General features: G+C 44.3%; 1 protein-coding gene across 1 annotated transcript in view; it reads right to left on the reverse strand.

Moving 5' to 3' along the window:
* Positions 1 to 11,877: 11,877 nt before the first annotated feature.
* The window catches only part of LOC144326408 (uncharacterized), a 46,371-nt gene continuing 41,152 nt past the window's right edge, over positions 11,878 to 17,096 (reverse strand). Inside the window, 2 exon segments of the mRNA XM_077922977.1 lie at positions 11,878 to 11,882; positions 16,192 to 16,483. Of these exon segments, the coding sequence (XP_077779103.1) occupies positions 11,878 to 11,882; positions 16,192 to 16,483 (297 nt within the window).

Below are 17,096 nucleotides of genomic sequence, written 5' to 3' on the forward strand. Positions count from 1 at the left end.
TCAGCAAGGCCAATTCTTAGCAATTATGGGAATTTTGGTCTATCAACATTTGGAGAGCACTATGCTGCCTGCCATAAAGAAAGCTGATCACCGAAGAAATGATGTTTTTGAATTCTGGTGCCGGAAGAGACTCTTGAGAGTCCCAAGGACTGCAAGAAGATCAAACCTATCCATTCTGAAGGAAATCAGCCCTGAATGCTCACTGGAAGGACAGATCGTGAAGCTGAGGCTCCAATACTTTGGCCACCTTATGAGAAGAGTGTTACGATAATGAAGCAATGCTGCTGCAAAGTCCTAGCTTGGAATGTAAACATGATGGGAATGTTGGGACTGCTGTGGGAACAGAGGGCAGTCATTTCTCAGTGCGCAGCACCGGGATTACCTCAGAGTGTAATATGAGCTGTACAGGAAGTACAGGAGGAGTTAGAGTGTCGACTGCTGGAATTTGATGAGTGCAGTCATGTTTTCTGTAACGCTGCAAAGACAGAAATAAAAGCATGTAAATACGTTTCTGTCTATCTCTTTCCCCTTCCTGGGGAGGCAGGAAAGAGGGGTGTGTTCTTCTCACGTTTGATAAGAATCGCTGATCGAGACCTTGCCTGCGTCTGCTGGGGAATGCAGCCAGGGAGGTCAACAGGGAACTCAAGCCGGGTGCCTGGGACTGCTGCCAGCCTCTCATGAGAGGAGGGCTTGAATCCCGACATATGGTAGCACCGAGCAAATGGTTTTGATCCATGAAAGCAGCAGAAGAGGTTGGTGGATCGTACTTCATCCTCTGCAAGAAGATAAAGGAGTTTGTGGTAGCGTGCGGATTGAAGCAACAAAGGACAGCTGAACACCAGAGCAGACGTGTTTGCTGATAAACAAGGAGCAACGGAACCCCCAAGGTATGCTGAATTACGGGCTAAAAGTGTGAACGCAGATTGATTTATTCTCTGGTTCATGAAAGCTGCGTTTGGGAAAAAAACAGCTCTGAAAGAGGAGGCCTGCATACTTCGCATTCTTGGGACTGATAAGGTTTGCTGCTCAAACTGTGGAATGTCCAGTTACTAAGCAACGTAACCACAGTCTTTTCAACTACTTCAGAGATAGTTAGCTTGAAAAGGAAGTGGAAATTTACCAGCCAATGGAGTGAGGCTGGGACTGTAAGAGGCTGAAAAGAAAACACTGGTAAAATTCCAGAGTTTGTTTTGTCTGCTATTACACTGCTCTTGGAGGGACTTTCCAAAGCAGCCAGCGTTTAGCAAAAAGTAAACAGCCAGCTATTGGATTTTAGCAGGCTTGAGAGTGAGAGCTAAGGCTTGGATTCAAAATGGATACCAAGAAGGGGGGAGGCTTACCTTACCCACCTCCACTGACTAATGACAATTATGCCTCATGGTCTGTAAAGATGAAAGCCCTGCTTCAGAATCAGAGGATTTTTGGGGTGATTGATAACCCCATCCCTGCTGCACCAACGCCAGCTTGGAATTCACAGAATGTGAAAGCCAGGACGGCCATAATCCTGTGTGTCTCAGATGATCAACTTCTGCATATTCAGGATTTGGAATATGCGTGTGAGATTTGGCAAACGCTGCGTAGAATACATCAAAGAGATGCTGGTTCTTCAGCGTTGCTGCATTTTGAAAAGCTGACCAATCTAAGGCTAGCGCCTGATGGAGATGTACAAGCGCATCTGACAGAGATGAAATTCTTACGCCAGCAGATGGCGCAGCGCAATTTTCCTCTACAGGAAGAGATATTCTGCTTCATGATTATCTTTTTATTTTTATTTTTAATAACATATTTATTGAAATTTTCAAAAAATCCAGAAAAAAGAAAAAGAAAAGAAAAGAAAGAAAACACTCACAGTTTAAACCTTATTTTCTATGACATATTTCCAAGACTTCCCCACACCTCCCCTTCTTGTATTCCAATTCCACTTATTTGGTTCAACAAGTTCTTATCCCCAATTTTTGACCTTGTTGTATTTAGTTCATTAATATATTTAGTTCATTTTATATAACCACTTTTACCTTATAAACCTCAGTCTTTATACATTAGAATCTTTTTCTAAGGTCGACCCCAATTCCCTTCCACGAATTCCCCATTTTTATACTCATAACAAAACAAAAATAGAAAAAAGGGAAAAAAAGTCAAAATATAATTGTACACCCTTTGGATTCCCAAGCTCCAACCCCCCTTTCCCGGTTTTGATCCCTAATGTCCATCAGTCTATCTGCTCTCAGCCTGGAGACCTCACATCCGAGGCTCTTAATTCTCTCTCAATTCCCCCTTGCCGGTTCTTTTTATAGTCCTTTATATCAAACACCAAATCTCGGAGAAGCTCTGTCTCAATAATGTCCATTTTTCTTCCAGCCAGACCTCTATATTTAAAAGTGGAGCTCAAATCTTGTTTCTTAATCCTTTTGAGTCTAAATGTCCCAAAAGCTCCAACTTCCATCTTGATCAAATTTGTAATCCATAGGTCTTCAGATCTCCACATAAGGAGATCTCTCCATTCTTCCTTCTCCAGTTCAAACCAAATTTTCATCATCCAGTTCTTATTTTCCTTTGTGCCCTTCTTAACAGGCCTCTGGCCTTCCTTAATCTTCTGTAGCATTGTAACTCCTCCTTCATTTCCCTCCAGATCATCATGTATCTCTTGTTCCTCTTTCTCAGATTTCTCAAATTTCTTTTCCTGCTCAGCTGCAAAGATTTTTGTTTCCGCTACAAGGACTTTTTGTTCAGAGACAAAGACTTGAGTCAAGTCCCTTCCAGTTTCAGTAGATTTATTTACTGTTTCATTCAGTGTAGTCACCCTTGTAGCCAAAATATCGCTTTGTTCTTGAAGCTTTCCCAGGAGATAAAAAGTCCTGTTCAGCTCAATGAGTATTTTTCCACTTGCAGCCATTCTTGCAATGTCCCAAAACCCCCTCTAGAGGGATTATGGTTACTTAGTATCCTTCCAGTTTCAACCCAAAAGTCAAAATAACTTGTTCTTCTTTGTTTTCAACAATTATATCCAAATTGTAACAAATCTAACCAGCAAAGGCACCAGAAACAAAGTTCTCTTTTTATCCCCCAACTTTGACAGCTAATTTGACAGCTGTCAAAATCTTCTGTATCTTTTCAACAGGCTCTCTCGCGGATCACTCCCGGGTCCCGGGGGGTTACACTTCAGCTCTCAAAATCAAGTCTTATCCTCCAGCAATATTACTTGTACTGTCCAATCGTGAAATTAATAACTTTTATCCAATAAAGAAGAAGATATTCTCTCAACCTTAGTTATCTAGTCCTTGCTTTAAGCTGTTTACAAGGCGGGGAGACGGACTTCCTTTTTGCGCCTTCCCCGATCGTACCAAATCCAAAAAGAAAATTTCCCTTTTAAGTCCAATTTCCGTATTACTCATGGGTTGTTACTTTTGATCCAAATGTTCAAAGGAAGAAGTCAGCGCTCTCCGTCCATGGCATGCGGCTTCACTCAGCAAGGGAAGCAGAGGACTCTCAGCACCACGCCGCTCCCCGTCCCCCGTTCCGTAGCCTTTAAAAAGGCTCCTCCGCGGGTCGGGGGGCGCAAATGGTGCCCGCCGAGTCACCAAGTCCACAGGCTTCCGCGCCTGTGGTTTTTAAGGGTCCCCGCGTCGCTGCCGCGGCAGGACCCGACCCCTGCTGAGCTGATTCCCTCCGGAGCTCGGGGGGAATCCGCCATTAGGCGATGGCGCTAACCCGGAAGCTCTGCTTCATGATTATCAACAGCCTAAATCGGACTTACAAAACCGTTGCAAGTCAGCTGGGTTCTCTACCTGCCGCCGATCTTATGGCAGAGAGAGTTTGTGCCGTGGTTCTGAATGAGAGAGACAGACTTGCTGCAATAGATGTCAAAGACAGGGGGAGAGAAGCTCGGAGTTCTGACACCCCCACTGCTAGTGCAAGTGAAGAACAGGCTGTTGCTTTGAACGTTGTCCGTTGTTTCAATTGTGGACAACCTGGGCATCTTCAGCGGAACTGTAAGAGGCCACGTCAGCAGAAAGGAGCTAAGGGGAGCTCTGCAAAGCCTGAGGCGTCAGGCAAAAGTCGTACGAAGTCCCAGGTGAAACCTGCAATGGTTTTGATGGCACTAAAAGCCACACCAGAAGTAGAGAACTCTTTTGTTCTTGACACGGGGTGCACACAACACATGACATCGCACAGAGGACTGTTTTCGACGTTTAAGAAGCAAAGCTTCACTGTGAAACAGGCCAATGGCCAGGAGCTGGAAGCGACCAGGTTTGGAACTGTGTATCTTGAGAGTCTGAACTTGACTATAAACAATGTGTATTTGGTTCCTGATTTAAAGTTCAATCTGCTGAGTGTTTCGCAGATCACAAAGAAAGGACTAACTGTGTCCTATGATAGAGAAAGCTGCAAAATCTACAAAGATGGAGAGCTGTGTCTTTCTGCCAAAGAGAAAGACAGACTGTATTTGTTGACTTTTGATCAAAGTGATTACATAAAGTGTAATGCATCTGAATCTAACATGATTTCTCTTGCAGGTATAGCGAACGCCATCCGGAAGACGACCAAAGTTAAAAGTGCATTTCAGCGAGTGTATGCTGATGTGATTGGTCCTCTAGCACCATCTAGAGGCAATGCAATATATTATCTTGTGTGTGTGGATTATTTCACTCATTATGTATGGATATGCACATTGAGGAAACCACAAGAAGCCTTAGAAAGGTTTAAAGAGTTTTGTGACAAGGTTAAAAATGTTCATGATGCTAACATTGATTGTCTTTTCACAGATGAAAAGCCAGTTTTTCTTTTACAGGATTTTCAGGATTTCCTGGATAAGAAAGGGATAAGGCACAGGACAGCTGTTTCTGCAGAAGCATGGAACAGAAGTGTCTGTGTACGAGTGAACAAAGAATTGCAAAATGGGATGAAGGCACAATTGCTGAGTTCACATTTGCCACATGAGTTTTGGGCGGAATCGCTATTGTGTTTTTGTTACTCGTGGTTGAGAAAAGTTTCAAAAGGTTTGGGATGTTCTCCTTTTGAAAAGCTATTTCACAGAAAACCTTCTGTAGCCCATTTTAAGGTTTTCGGGTCCCAAGTCAGGACTGAAGCTCCAGGTGGAGTAAAGAATGCCAGAGGCATTTTTGTGGGTTATGAAAAGGGTCTCTACAGAGTAATTTTGTCTGGATCTGGTCAGGTGATTCTCACAAAATTTCTAGAGAGTGCTCCTGAACAGGAGAGAGAAATTGTTCACACATTTCCCACTGAGGACAATTCAGATGGTGATGATGATTTTACTGATTACAGTGGTACTGAAAGTGACAGTGATAGCTCAAAGAGCTCAGTTGATACAGTCATTGAGAGGAAATCTCACACAATGGCTAGACCTTCACAGGTGAAGGATGAACCACTGTTTACTATTGGAACTGGTTCTCCAAAGAGTCCTGAGACTGAACCAGTGAGCAGAGAGGATCAGCACCTCATACGTAGGTCCGAGAGAGTTACAAAGGGTGTACCACCCAAGAGGTATTCAAAAGAGTTTGCTAACTCAGCTGTTGCATGTGTTACTATTGTTGACAACTCTAGACAGGTTGAAGCTGTGTCTAAGTCAGAGACAAAGACACAACAGGGAGTTGCTAAGCGTAACACTACTTTCCCTAGCCAAGGTAATGCAGATGCACTCATTCCTTGGAAGTCAGACAACCAGAGAGGTACACTGGGGAAACCAGTGGCGGGTAGTTCCAAGGGTGGAACTGAAACAACAGGGGATTGTTATATGTATAACAACTGTTTGTTTTCTTCTCTGGATCAAGCTATGTTCGCAGCGCACATTGATTCTTATGGGGGAGTATGTTACGATAATGAAGCAATGCTGCTGCAAAGTCCTAGCTTGGAATGTAAACATGATGGGAATGTTGGGACTGCTGTGGGAACAGAGGGCAGTCATTTCTCAGTGCGCAGCACCGGAATTACCTCAGAGTGTAATATGAGCTGTACAGGAAGTACAGGAGGAGTTAGAGTGTTGACTGCTGGAATTTGAAGAGTGCAGTCATGTTTTCTGTAACGCTGCAAAGACAGAAATAAAAGCATGTAAATACGTTTCTGTCTATCTCTTTCCCCTGCCTGGGGAGGCAGGAAAGAGGGGTGTGTTCTTCTCACGTTTGATAAGAATCGCCGATCGAGACCTTGCCTGCGTCTGCTGGGGAATGCAGCCAGGGAGGTCAACAGGGAACTCAAGCCGGGTGCCTGGGACTGCTGCCAGCCTCTCATGAGAGGAGGGCTTGAATCCCGACAAAGAGAAGACTCCCAGGAAAAGACCCTGATGTTGGGAAAGATGGAGGGCACAAGGAGAAGGGGACGACAGAGGACGAGATGGTGGGACCGTGTTCTCGAAGCTACCAGCATGAGTTTGACCAAACTGTGGGAGGCAGTGGAAGACAGGAGTGCCTGGTGTGCTCTGGTCCAGGGGGTCACGAAGAGGCGGACACGACTAAACGACTAAACAACAACAAATGCTGCCTACCCTGAGCTACACACAGGCAGGAAAGTTACAGAAACATGACTCAGTTTGCTTCTCCAGATAGCGGAGGCCAACAAGTTACATCAGCCAAGGCTCTCTCCCTCCAAGCCCTCGAAACGCACTCGTGTTTCATGATTGTCAGCTGCGGCAGACCCTGGTCAGGGGGCAGGAAGCTCATCTGGGCACAGATATCCTTGTAATCCTGGTTTCGGCGCTCAAAGTCTTCCACGTGGGCAGCAAGGTGGGAATTGACCATGCAGAAGCTGGGTTTTGTTTTTTTTTTTAAAGATTTTTATTAAAGTTTCCAAAGTATTACAAAAAGAAAAAAGAAAAAGAAAAAATACAAAATAAAAACAGTTAAAAACAATTCAATCTTTTCATGTCTTATCTTTCATTCGCTTGTTCCCCAGACCTCCTCACACCTCCCTTTTTTGTATCCAGTTCAATTGGTTGTTTCAGCAAATCCTTTCCCTCTTTATTTTTATCCTAATCTTTAATCTTAATATGTTATAACTTTAAATTATCCCCTATTAACAGTCCATTTTTACACATCTTTATAACATTACTGCTGAAAACCACTTAGCTTCAATCCAACATCGTTCTAACATTCATTAATTTTACAATATTTCTGTAAATAATCTTTAAATTTCTTCCAATCTTCTTCCACCGACTCTTCTCCCTGGTCTCGGATCCTGCCGGTCATTTCCGCCAATTCCATATAGTCCATCACCTTCATCTGCCATTCTTCCAGGGTGGGTAGATCTTGTGTCTTCCAGTACTTTGCGATAAGTATTCTTGCTGCTGTTGTGGCATACATAAAGAAAGTTCTATCCTTCTTTGGCACCAATTGGCCGACCATGCCCAGGAGAAAGGCCTCTGGTTTCTTCAGGAATGTATACTTAAATACCTTTTTCATTTCATTATATATCAACTCCCAGAAAGCCTCAATCCTTGGGCACGTCCACCAAAGGTGAAAGAATGTACCTTCAGTTTCTTTACATTTCCAACATTTATTATCGGGCAAGTGGTAAATTTTTGCAAGCTTGAATTGCCGTAAACTTCATACCTGTGGTCCATAACTGTTCCCAGTCAGCCATCATAATGTTATGTCCAACATCTTGTGCCCACTTAATCATAGCAGATTTCACCGTTTCATCCTGAGTATTCCATTTCAACAGCAAGTTATACATCCTAGACAAAGTCTTAGTTTTGGGATCTAACAGTTCTGTTTCCAATTTTGATTTTTCCACCTGGAATCCAATTTTCTTGTCCAAATTGTATGCCTCCATTATTTGATAATAATGAAGCCAATCTCGCACTTTGTTTTTTAGTTTTTCAAAACTCTGCAATTTCAGTTTATCTCCCTCTTGTTCCAAAATTTCCCAATATTTCGGCCATTTGGCCTCCTTATTGAGTTTTTTCTGAGCCTTCGCTTCCATCGGTGACAACCACCTTGGGGTTTTGTTTTCAAGCAAGTCCTTATATCTTATCCAGACATTAAACAATGCTTTCCTGACAATATGGTTTTTAAATGCTTTATGTGCTTTGACCTTATCATACCATAAATATGCATGCCATCCAAATACATTATTAAAACCTTCTAAGTCCAAGATGTCTGTGTTTTCAAGAAGTAGCCATTCTTTCAACCAGCAGAAAGCTGCTGATTCATAATAAAGTTTAAGGTCTGGCAGGGCAAATCCACCTCTTTCCTTTGCATCCGTTAGTATTTTAAATTTTATTCTAGGCTTCTTGCCCTGCCAGACAAAATCTAGAAATGTCTCTTTGCCACTTCTTGAAACAATCCATTTTATCCAAAATTTGCAATGTTTGAATCAGAAATAACATTCTTGGCAATACATTCATCTTTATCGCAGCAATGCGGCCTAGCAGTGAAAGCGTCAAGTTTGACCAAATTTCTAAATCTTTTTTCACTTCCGTCCAGCATTTTTCATAGTTGTCTTTAAATAAGTTCCCATTTTTAGCTGTCATGTTTATCCCCAGGTATTTCACTTTCTTAACCACTGTTAAACCTGTCTCGTTCTGAAACCTCTCTCTCTCTCAATCGCTGTTAAATTTTTCTCTAAAACCTTTGTTTTTAGCTTATTCAGCTTAAATCCTGCAACCTGACCAAATTCTTGAATCAGTTCCAAAACTCTTTTAGTACTAGATTCTGGCTCCTGTAATGTCAATACTAAGTCATCTGCAAATGCTCTCAGTTTGTACTGTTTAGCTCCGACTTGTATACCTTTAACCAACTGGTCCCTTCTAATCATATTCAGCAAAACCTCCAGGACCGATATAAAAAGCAATGGGGAGATTGGGCAACCTAGTCGTGTCCCTTTTTCTATCTTAAATTCCTCCGTAACCACATTGTTAACAATTAATTTGGCCTTTTGTTCAGAATAAATTACACTTATACCATTTCCAAAACCTTGACCCACCCCCATCCCCTGTAGATTCTTCTTCATAAAGCTCCAAGAAATATTGTCAAAGGCTTTCTCCGCGTCCACAAATATCAAAACTGCCTTAGTATTGATATTCACTTGTAGTTTTTCTAAAATATTGATTATGTTTCTCATATTATCAGACAAGTGTCTACCCGGGAGAAAGCCTGCTTGATCTTTATGAATCTCTTCCACTAACACTTTTTTTAGTCTTTTAGCCAAAATATCTGCAAAGATTTTATAATCCACATTCAACAATGATATGGGGCGGTAGTTCTTAAGCTGAGTCTTTTCAGTCTCTGTTTTCGGTATAAGAGTGATATACGCTTCCTTCCACGACTCTGGTGCCCTTTTCCCTTCCAATATTTCATTACAGACTTCATTTAAAGGTTGTACTAACCATTCTTTTAAAGATCTGTAATATCTAGAAGTCAGTCCATCTGGTCCTGGAGATTTGCCCAATTGCATATTCTGAATGGCACCTTCTACCTCCTGTTCAGTTATTTTATAATTCAACATTAATTTATTTTCTTGAGAGATTTTTTGTAATCCATTAATCTTCAAAAATCGGTCTATGTCAATTTCTTTCTGTGGCCCTTGTGTATATAGTTGCTTAAAGTACCTCTGGAAATAGTTTCTAATCTCGGCTGGGTTCTGTATGTTCTTTCCTTCCACTTCTATATTTATAAAGGTGTTTAATTTTTGTCTTTTTTTCATTTGCCAGGCTAACAATTTCCCACATTTGTTAACTGACTCAAATGTCTTTTGTCTCATTTGTTTAATTTTCCATTCTATTTCCTGATTGATCATTTTCATATATTGTACTTGATATAACTTTATTTCTCTCAAGATCTCTTGTGACTTTGGTTTTGCTCTCAATTTCTTCTCACTTTCCTTTATTTTCTCCAAAATTTTATCTTTCTTCTCATTTTGGATTCTCTTCTTTATTGCATTCTGTTGTATCAAGAACCCTCTCATAACCGCTTTGCTTGCGTCCCAGATTACTCTTTTTTCAACATTGGTATTCATGTTTATCTTGAAATAATCTCTCAGGGTTTTTTGGACCTTCTTAGTCACTTCTTCGTCTCTAAATAAGGCGTCATTCATCCTCCATCTGAAAGAGCCAGTTGGTGTTAGTTTCATCTCCATCTTCACAGCATTATGGTCGGAGCAGGTTTTTGGGCAGATTTCCACTTTTCTTGTCTTCGGTGCCATTCCTCTAGTAACCCATATTTGGTCAATTCTTGTCCATGCCATTTTGGCTTCCTCTTTTGTTCGGAGGGTAATCAAACAGTCTCTCACCTTGTTCTTCTTCCCTCCTCTTCCAAGCCTAAATGCACTCACTATCTTAAATTCTTCCTTCTCCAAGTCTGCAAATTCCTGCATAAGAAAGTCAATCAAATTATCTTTCTCAAGTTCAGGTACAGCCCTGATCCTCAAATTCGTTTGTTTCTCCTTCAATTCAATCATAGACAGCATCGACCTATGGTCCTCAAGTTGTCTGTATATCGGTGGTATCTTCTCTTCAGTAGCAGTTGCTATTTCCTTTGCTTCTTCAGCTGTCTTTCGGGTCGAAGTAGATTCCTGTAGCAATTTCTCAATTGTTTCTGTATTGGTGTTCACCTTCTGTCCCAAATTGTTAATACTTGTAGTGTTTTGATCAATTTTAACTGATGCTTCAGCCACTTGTTTATTTGTTTCAGCTACTTGTTTAGTTAAATTTTCCAAAGATTCATTAATTTTTCCTAAAGCCAAAGCTAAAACATCTTCAGACGACATTCCTTTTGATTTAACTTGTACAGGTGCAGCCCCTGATGGTCCAGAAGGACTAGATGTTGATGCTCTTCGCTGCAACCCAATAGCTGTACGAAAGGATCTACCAGACCTCGTAGTTTTTTCTTGAAGCAACTCTATCTTTTGTTTTCCATCTGCCATAACACTCTAGTTAAAGTCCAAGGTCAGTCCCACGGCCTGAGTTTGTTTTGAAGTGGAAAATTCCCCTGGCCCAGTTGTTATTGTAACAGTTTCAAGTTTCCTCTAGGGGACACAGTAGCAGTCAAAACTTGTTACCATAAAGAAGGTAACTTTTTTTTTTAACCCCCCAATTCACAAAAAGACAACAGTTTCAATTACACTTAATTTCCAGTTACTTTAAAACCAGGAGAAGCCAGCCAGAAACACTGTATCTCTCTTGCAGAGTTAGCTGTCAAAAGTACTCTATTTACCAGCAGCGCTTTTCACAGTACGGCATTCCTATTGTCCATAGGCAGTCCGTTCCCAGGTTTTAAGCAGTGGATTTTAGCTTCCTTTCCTCTCTTTTTTGCAGGAAAGTACGTTTCAAACCTTACCCCCCTCCTCTCCTGCAATCAGGAGGGGAGATCGCTTATTTGACGTTAGGATTTTTGACCTTTTCAAATGTCTTTCAAAGTTTTAGCTTACAGTCTCTTTGCTTTACTCTATTTACAAGAAACGGAATGCGGACTTCCTGTTTATGCCTCCCCGCTTCAGTGCCGAAATAATCATTTTTCTTCCTTTATTTCCGATTTTATCTTACTCACGGGTAGTTGCTTTTATAGCCGAATTGTCCCAGGAAAAAGTCAGCGCTCTCCGATAACGGCTGTGAGGCTTCGCTCCGCGGAAGAAGCAGTCGACTCACAGCACCGCGCCACTCACCCCGCTTCGCTCTGGAGCTCAAAAATGGGTTCCTTTGCAAATTGGGGGGGCGCGAAAGGTGCCCGCCGAGTCCCACGCTCACAGGCTTCACCCGCCTGTGATTTTTGAGGGGTCCCCGCTTCGCCATAGCGGTGCAGACCCGATTCCCGCAGAGCCGGTCCCTCAAAGTCAGAGAGAATCCGCCATTACTGATGGCGCCAACCCGGAAGTCCCATGCAGAAGCTGGTATTGTTGCAGACAAACCTCGCAGCCACACACCCCTTGTTACCCTGCAGGGGTGGAGCAAAGATGGCTGTTAGTGAGCAAGCAGGAAAGAGGGGGAAACTGGTTGGCAGAGATTAGAAAAACAGATAGACAGACAGAAAGATAGACGTAGGGAATTCCGCTGTCAGGGTCTACTCCCCATCTTCCCCATGATGCCTGTGCCCACTGTCTCCCTCATCACTTCCTTGATGCGGCTGAGCTGGTCCTTCCTGACAAAGATGAGCAACATCATTCCGACTAGACGCACCAGCTGCACTTAGAAGATGCAAGGTACTGGGATGTCTACCAGCTCTGTTCATTGCTTGCTGTCCTGGGCCGGCTGGATGCAGATAGGAGTGGCAGGGGGCACCAACTGGGGATCCCCCAAGGGAAGAAGGCTCAGAGCCAGGGAACTGGTGGGGGGACGACGCTGAGTCGTCAGAGGGAGAAGAGGGAGCAGACTGTGAGCAAGAGGAGGTGTTGGAAACTGAAGAGGCAGGAGGGCAGGAAGATTCTGTGGCAAACAGCAGCCCAGAATCCTAGGCAGAAGTGGAGGCTGGAGGCGGGGGTCAAGAGGCAGAGATCAGGCAGGCTGCTGAAGAAGCCAGGGGGTCTCCCCATCCTGCTGCGATCAGCTCCCCTCCCTGCTGGTCTCCCAGAACACAGAGAAATTAAGAGGAGGGAGCAAAGACAGGCAAGGTGTCAGAGTCTCAGGTTGCTTGGGAAGGACCAGGGGGAGGAGGAGACTTCAGAGAGTGGTGGGAGGGTAGCAACCTTCAGCCTTCACAACTACCTCACTGGGGCAAGACCTGTTGGGAAAGGTTTCTGTGATCACTAGGCCTGCACGGTTTGGGTTTCTTTGAATGAAGAATGTTGGCTTCTTTTGAATAAAACACCACTGACACCAGGTGTTTTTTCTTGCTGACCTCCTCCTCCTCCTCCTCCTCCTCACTCCAGCTCCTGACAGCTGTCTGGCTGCTGAAGAAATGGGTGGGGTTGGACTTACTTTCTTGTACTTGGATTTGGAACGCAAAGCCTTTTCCACAGCTGTCAGCCACTCTTGCTCCTTTGTCGAGTCCAAGTAGAAGAAAGCCTCTGCGCTCAGGTCCAGCTCCTGGAACCGAATGCCCAAGTGCCAAAGAGAAGGATGTGGAACTGCAGGAATAGGACTCCAATCGGAACAGACGTGCTGGTTAAATATGCAAAGACAACAGGAGTGTGCAAGGGCAGGCAAGATCAGGACCAAGAACAAACAAGTAATACCAGCCACTTCTTCCTCAGCTTAGCTATTCGGGGCCCCAAAGGAGCTTTGCTAATGAAAGGAAAGAAAAAAAGCCTTTTCCTTGTATTTTTTAAGATGTGTCAGCCAGCCTGATATCTAAGCACTATCCCAGTAGCCACAGGCAACCAGAAATTCTTTGAAGGCAAGTGAGTCGGTTGATCTCTCCATTCTTCCTTCACCTGGCAACCTGGTTTCCAGGCTGGCTTTCCGGGAGCAGAAAACCACCTCTCAGATCTGCTGTGCCAAGCTTGTTTGCTAGAAGATTACCCCGTAACACCCTTGTCCTCTTTGCAAACCTCCTAAATGGCTAGCCTTCTGTGTTTCCATGCTGGCCATGAAGGAATGGGCATTCCCCACTCTGAAAACAGCACAGAAATACAGCCTGTCTAGTAAAGGGGTAAAAAGAGCAAGCTAAACAGCCTCTGTAAAACAGTAGCATCTGAAGCTGCTAACCACATACTGATAAACATATCATAAAAGCAGACATGAAAAACAAATGACCACTAGGTACTACTAACAGTGGGACACGGGTGGCGCTGTGGGTTAAACCACAGAGCCTAGGACTTGCAGATCAGAAGGTCGGCGGTTCGAATCCCCGCGACGGGGTGAGCTCCCGTTGTTCGGTCCCTGCTCCTGCCAACCTAGCAGTTCGAAAGCACGTCCAAGTGCAAGTACATCAATAGGTACCGCTCTGGTGGGAAGGTAAACGGTGTTTCCGTGTGCTGCTCTGGTTCGCCAGAAGCGGCTTAGTCATGCTGGCCACATGACCCGGAAGCTGCATGCTGGCTCCCTCGGCCAATAAAGCGAGATGAGCGCCGCAACCCCAGAGTCGGCCATGACTGGACCTAATGGTCAGGGGTCCCTTTAACTTTACCTTACTACTAACAGTACGAGGAAATAACCAAAGCAAAAACTCAAAAACTTTGTTTGAAGTAGTAAGCTTAGCATTATAAGGATGACCCACACCAAGTGTTGGGGGGGGGGTCACACCTCCCTGTCCTCCAGCACAGCTTTGAGGAGGAGTTCCAAAGGTTTTGCTTCAGTTTTGGATTAACTGCATCTTGTCACAATGTCTGAAGCTGCACAAACCGCTTCATTTGAACCATGGCTCATTGAAACAAGCCAACTTCCAATCATGGGTTTACAAAGCTGGTAAGATTAACCACCTTAGGATCTGGACACACCAAACTGTGGTTAATTTAAAATACAAGTGGAAGCTTCCCAATAGGCTTGGGGTGGGGGAGAGGTGTGCAAACCTGGAGGAGAGGCTGCCGTCCTGCTCATAATATGAAGCCACGGTTCAGTATGTGGCACCAAGGAAAATTGCCCACCACAACTAATACTTTCCATTACCCACCCATGTGGCCTGAGTGAACAGGACAGACTTTGCCTGGCACCCAACAATAAAGCTGTCATGTAGATGTCGCTTTCTAAAGCCCCAACTCTGATACAGGTTCCACTGGTCTTTGCACTTTTGCATGATCTGACCTGAAATTCTGGGTGTTGACATATTCCTTCTCTCTCTTGGCGAGGACGTGCTGGATAAGTCCCTCTCTCTGTCTGGACTGCGGATGTGTGGAAGGCACAAAGAGCTTGCGCATAGTGTGGGTCATTGGGGTTGCTTCTTGCTCATGCTCTCCTTGTCACGGATACGCCTCAAGGAGATGAGAACAGAACTCAAGTAGTCCTTAAAAGCAAGGAGGCGGGAGAGCACAGTACACCTCTAAGGCAACTTACAGCCTGCTTGGTGGCAGCGGTGGGGGTGGAGGCTCCCGGCGGGCACTCATTTGTTGATTCTGCAGGTTTCTGCAGGGCGCAGCCTGACCCCCTCCTCTGGCAATCTGCACAGAATTTTGCTTGATGGTTGCCATTAATTTGATTTTAATTTGATTTAATTAATTTTATAATGAATGTTTTTAGAATGTTGGACTATTTCGATTGTTGTTAGCCGCCCTGAGCCCAGCTTTGGCTGGGGAGGGCGGGATATAAATAAAATTTATTATTATTATTATTATTATTATTATTATTATTATTATTATTCTTTCCTTCTCCATGAAGTTATCCTCGAATCCCAGAATTCCGGAGAGAGGAAAAGACTTCTGAGGTTAGAGAGGCTTCAGAACCGTTTGGGGACGTTTCGGGAAAGGAACTTAGAAAATACTTAACTGCAGGAAAATGTTCCTGCCTCCCCACAGCACCACATTTGTCGGACAATTGCCTCTCAGCTTATGCATGTTTAGGAAGGATTGTGGAGGCAACAGGCCCTCCCCTCAAGGCCTTTTCCTCTAAAGGAGGTAGAGTGGTCTTCTCCAATCCTCTGGCCACTGCTGAGTTTTCCAAACTTTCTGGCATATTGCGTGTAGCACCTTAACAGCATCATCTTTAACAAAATTTAATAGTTCAGCTGGAATATCATCACTTCCACTGGCCTTGTTATTAGCAGTGCTTTCTAAGGCCCATTTGACTTTGCTCTCCAGGATGTCAGGCTCAAGGTTAGCAACCACACTACCTGGGGTGTATGAGACATCCATATCTTTCTGGTATAATTCCTCTGTGTATACTTGCCACCTCTTCTCGATGTCTTCTGCTTCTGTTAGGTTCTTTCCACCTTTGTCCTTTATTATGGTAAACTTTGTATGAAATGTTCCTTTCACAGCTCCACTTTTCTTGAACAGATCTCTGGTTCTTCCCATTCTGTTGTTTTCCTCTATTTCTTTGCATTGCTCGTTTAAGAAGGCCCTCTTGTCTCTCCTTGCTATTTTTTGGAAATTTGCATTCAATTTCCTGTATCTTTCACTATCTCCCTCGCATTTTGCTTGCCTTCTCCAAGTCCACCTTTCCTTTTGAAGCAAAATGTCCTTGAAATGGGGGAGAAATGCCCTGCATGAAGTCTTGGGTTTGCAATTTGGGGAGAGGGAAGACTGTCTGCGGCGCTGGGGAGCGGGCAGGCTGGCGAGGCCCCCTAGATCTAGAGGCCCTAGGCTTCAGCCTACTTAGCCTATACATAAATCCGGCCCTGCCTATGTCACAGTGACCAAAGGCCCATCGATCACGTGCAAGGCATTCTGCGTGTTGGGAAGGAGCCTCCTGTTCTGGGCCAGGGGGAAGAGTGACACCAGCAGACGACTGGGTGGTGGGGTCGAAGCTGATCCCGGGGAGCACGTGAGGAGTCAAGGCTTCCCGCATGAAGGCCTCGCTTCCCCTAGAAGTCCCTGCCTCCTGGTCTGTGTTCGCTTTCTTCTTCAGGTACAGCGCCAGCATGTTCTGGATGGTGCACCTGCTTTCGGGGGAGAGCTTGTAGAACTGGTCCACACTAGAAGAATAGCCATGAGACAGGTGAGACTCCTGCAAGGCGTCCCCAAAGTCAGGGGAACATAAGCGCATTTGAAGAGCCTTGCTGGGTCAGGCCAAGGCCCATTCAGTCCGACATCCTGTTGGCATGTAGTTGGTCCACCACAATTGCAATATTATTGCATCCTTCAGGAATGGTGTGTCCAGCTCCATCTGAGTCATCATCCAGGCACGCTGTGGAGCTGCATGGATGAGAGATGGACATCTTCGGCCAGTCAGGGGTGAAGAGCTGGCAAGATCCCCTGTACTGAGCAGAAAAGCAAACTCTTTGGCCTCCAAGATGTCTCCCAACTCTCAGCAGCCCTCACTGTGAGCCACACTAGAGGAATTTTGTCCTGCTTTTGCTGAGCTACAACACAGGAGCGCACCCCCAGGTGGCCATGATGTGGTAACCCTGGCGAAGCATTGCAGAGCAACTGAGAAAGCAGAATGATGTTTGCGTGGACAGTCCATTAGAAAGCTGCACTGTTCTTGCATCGGTAGCACATTGCAGAATACGGCCCCCCTCCAGGCAAAAACATCTGTCTGGAGGCACAGTAGCTTTCATTTCGGAGGTTGTGGTTTTACAGCTTCCTATTTATTTATTTATTTGTTTGTTTGTTCGAAA

The sequence above is a fragment of the Podarcis muralis genome, chromosome W (assembly GCF_964188315.1).
Source record: "Podarcis muralis chromosome W, rPodMur119.hap1.1, whole genome shotgun sequence".
NCBI lineage: Eukaryota > Metazoa > Chordata > Lepidosauria > Squamata > Lacertidae > Podarcis > Podarcis muralis.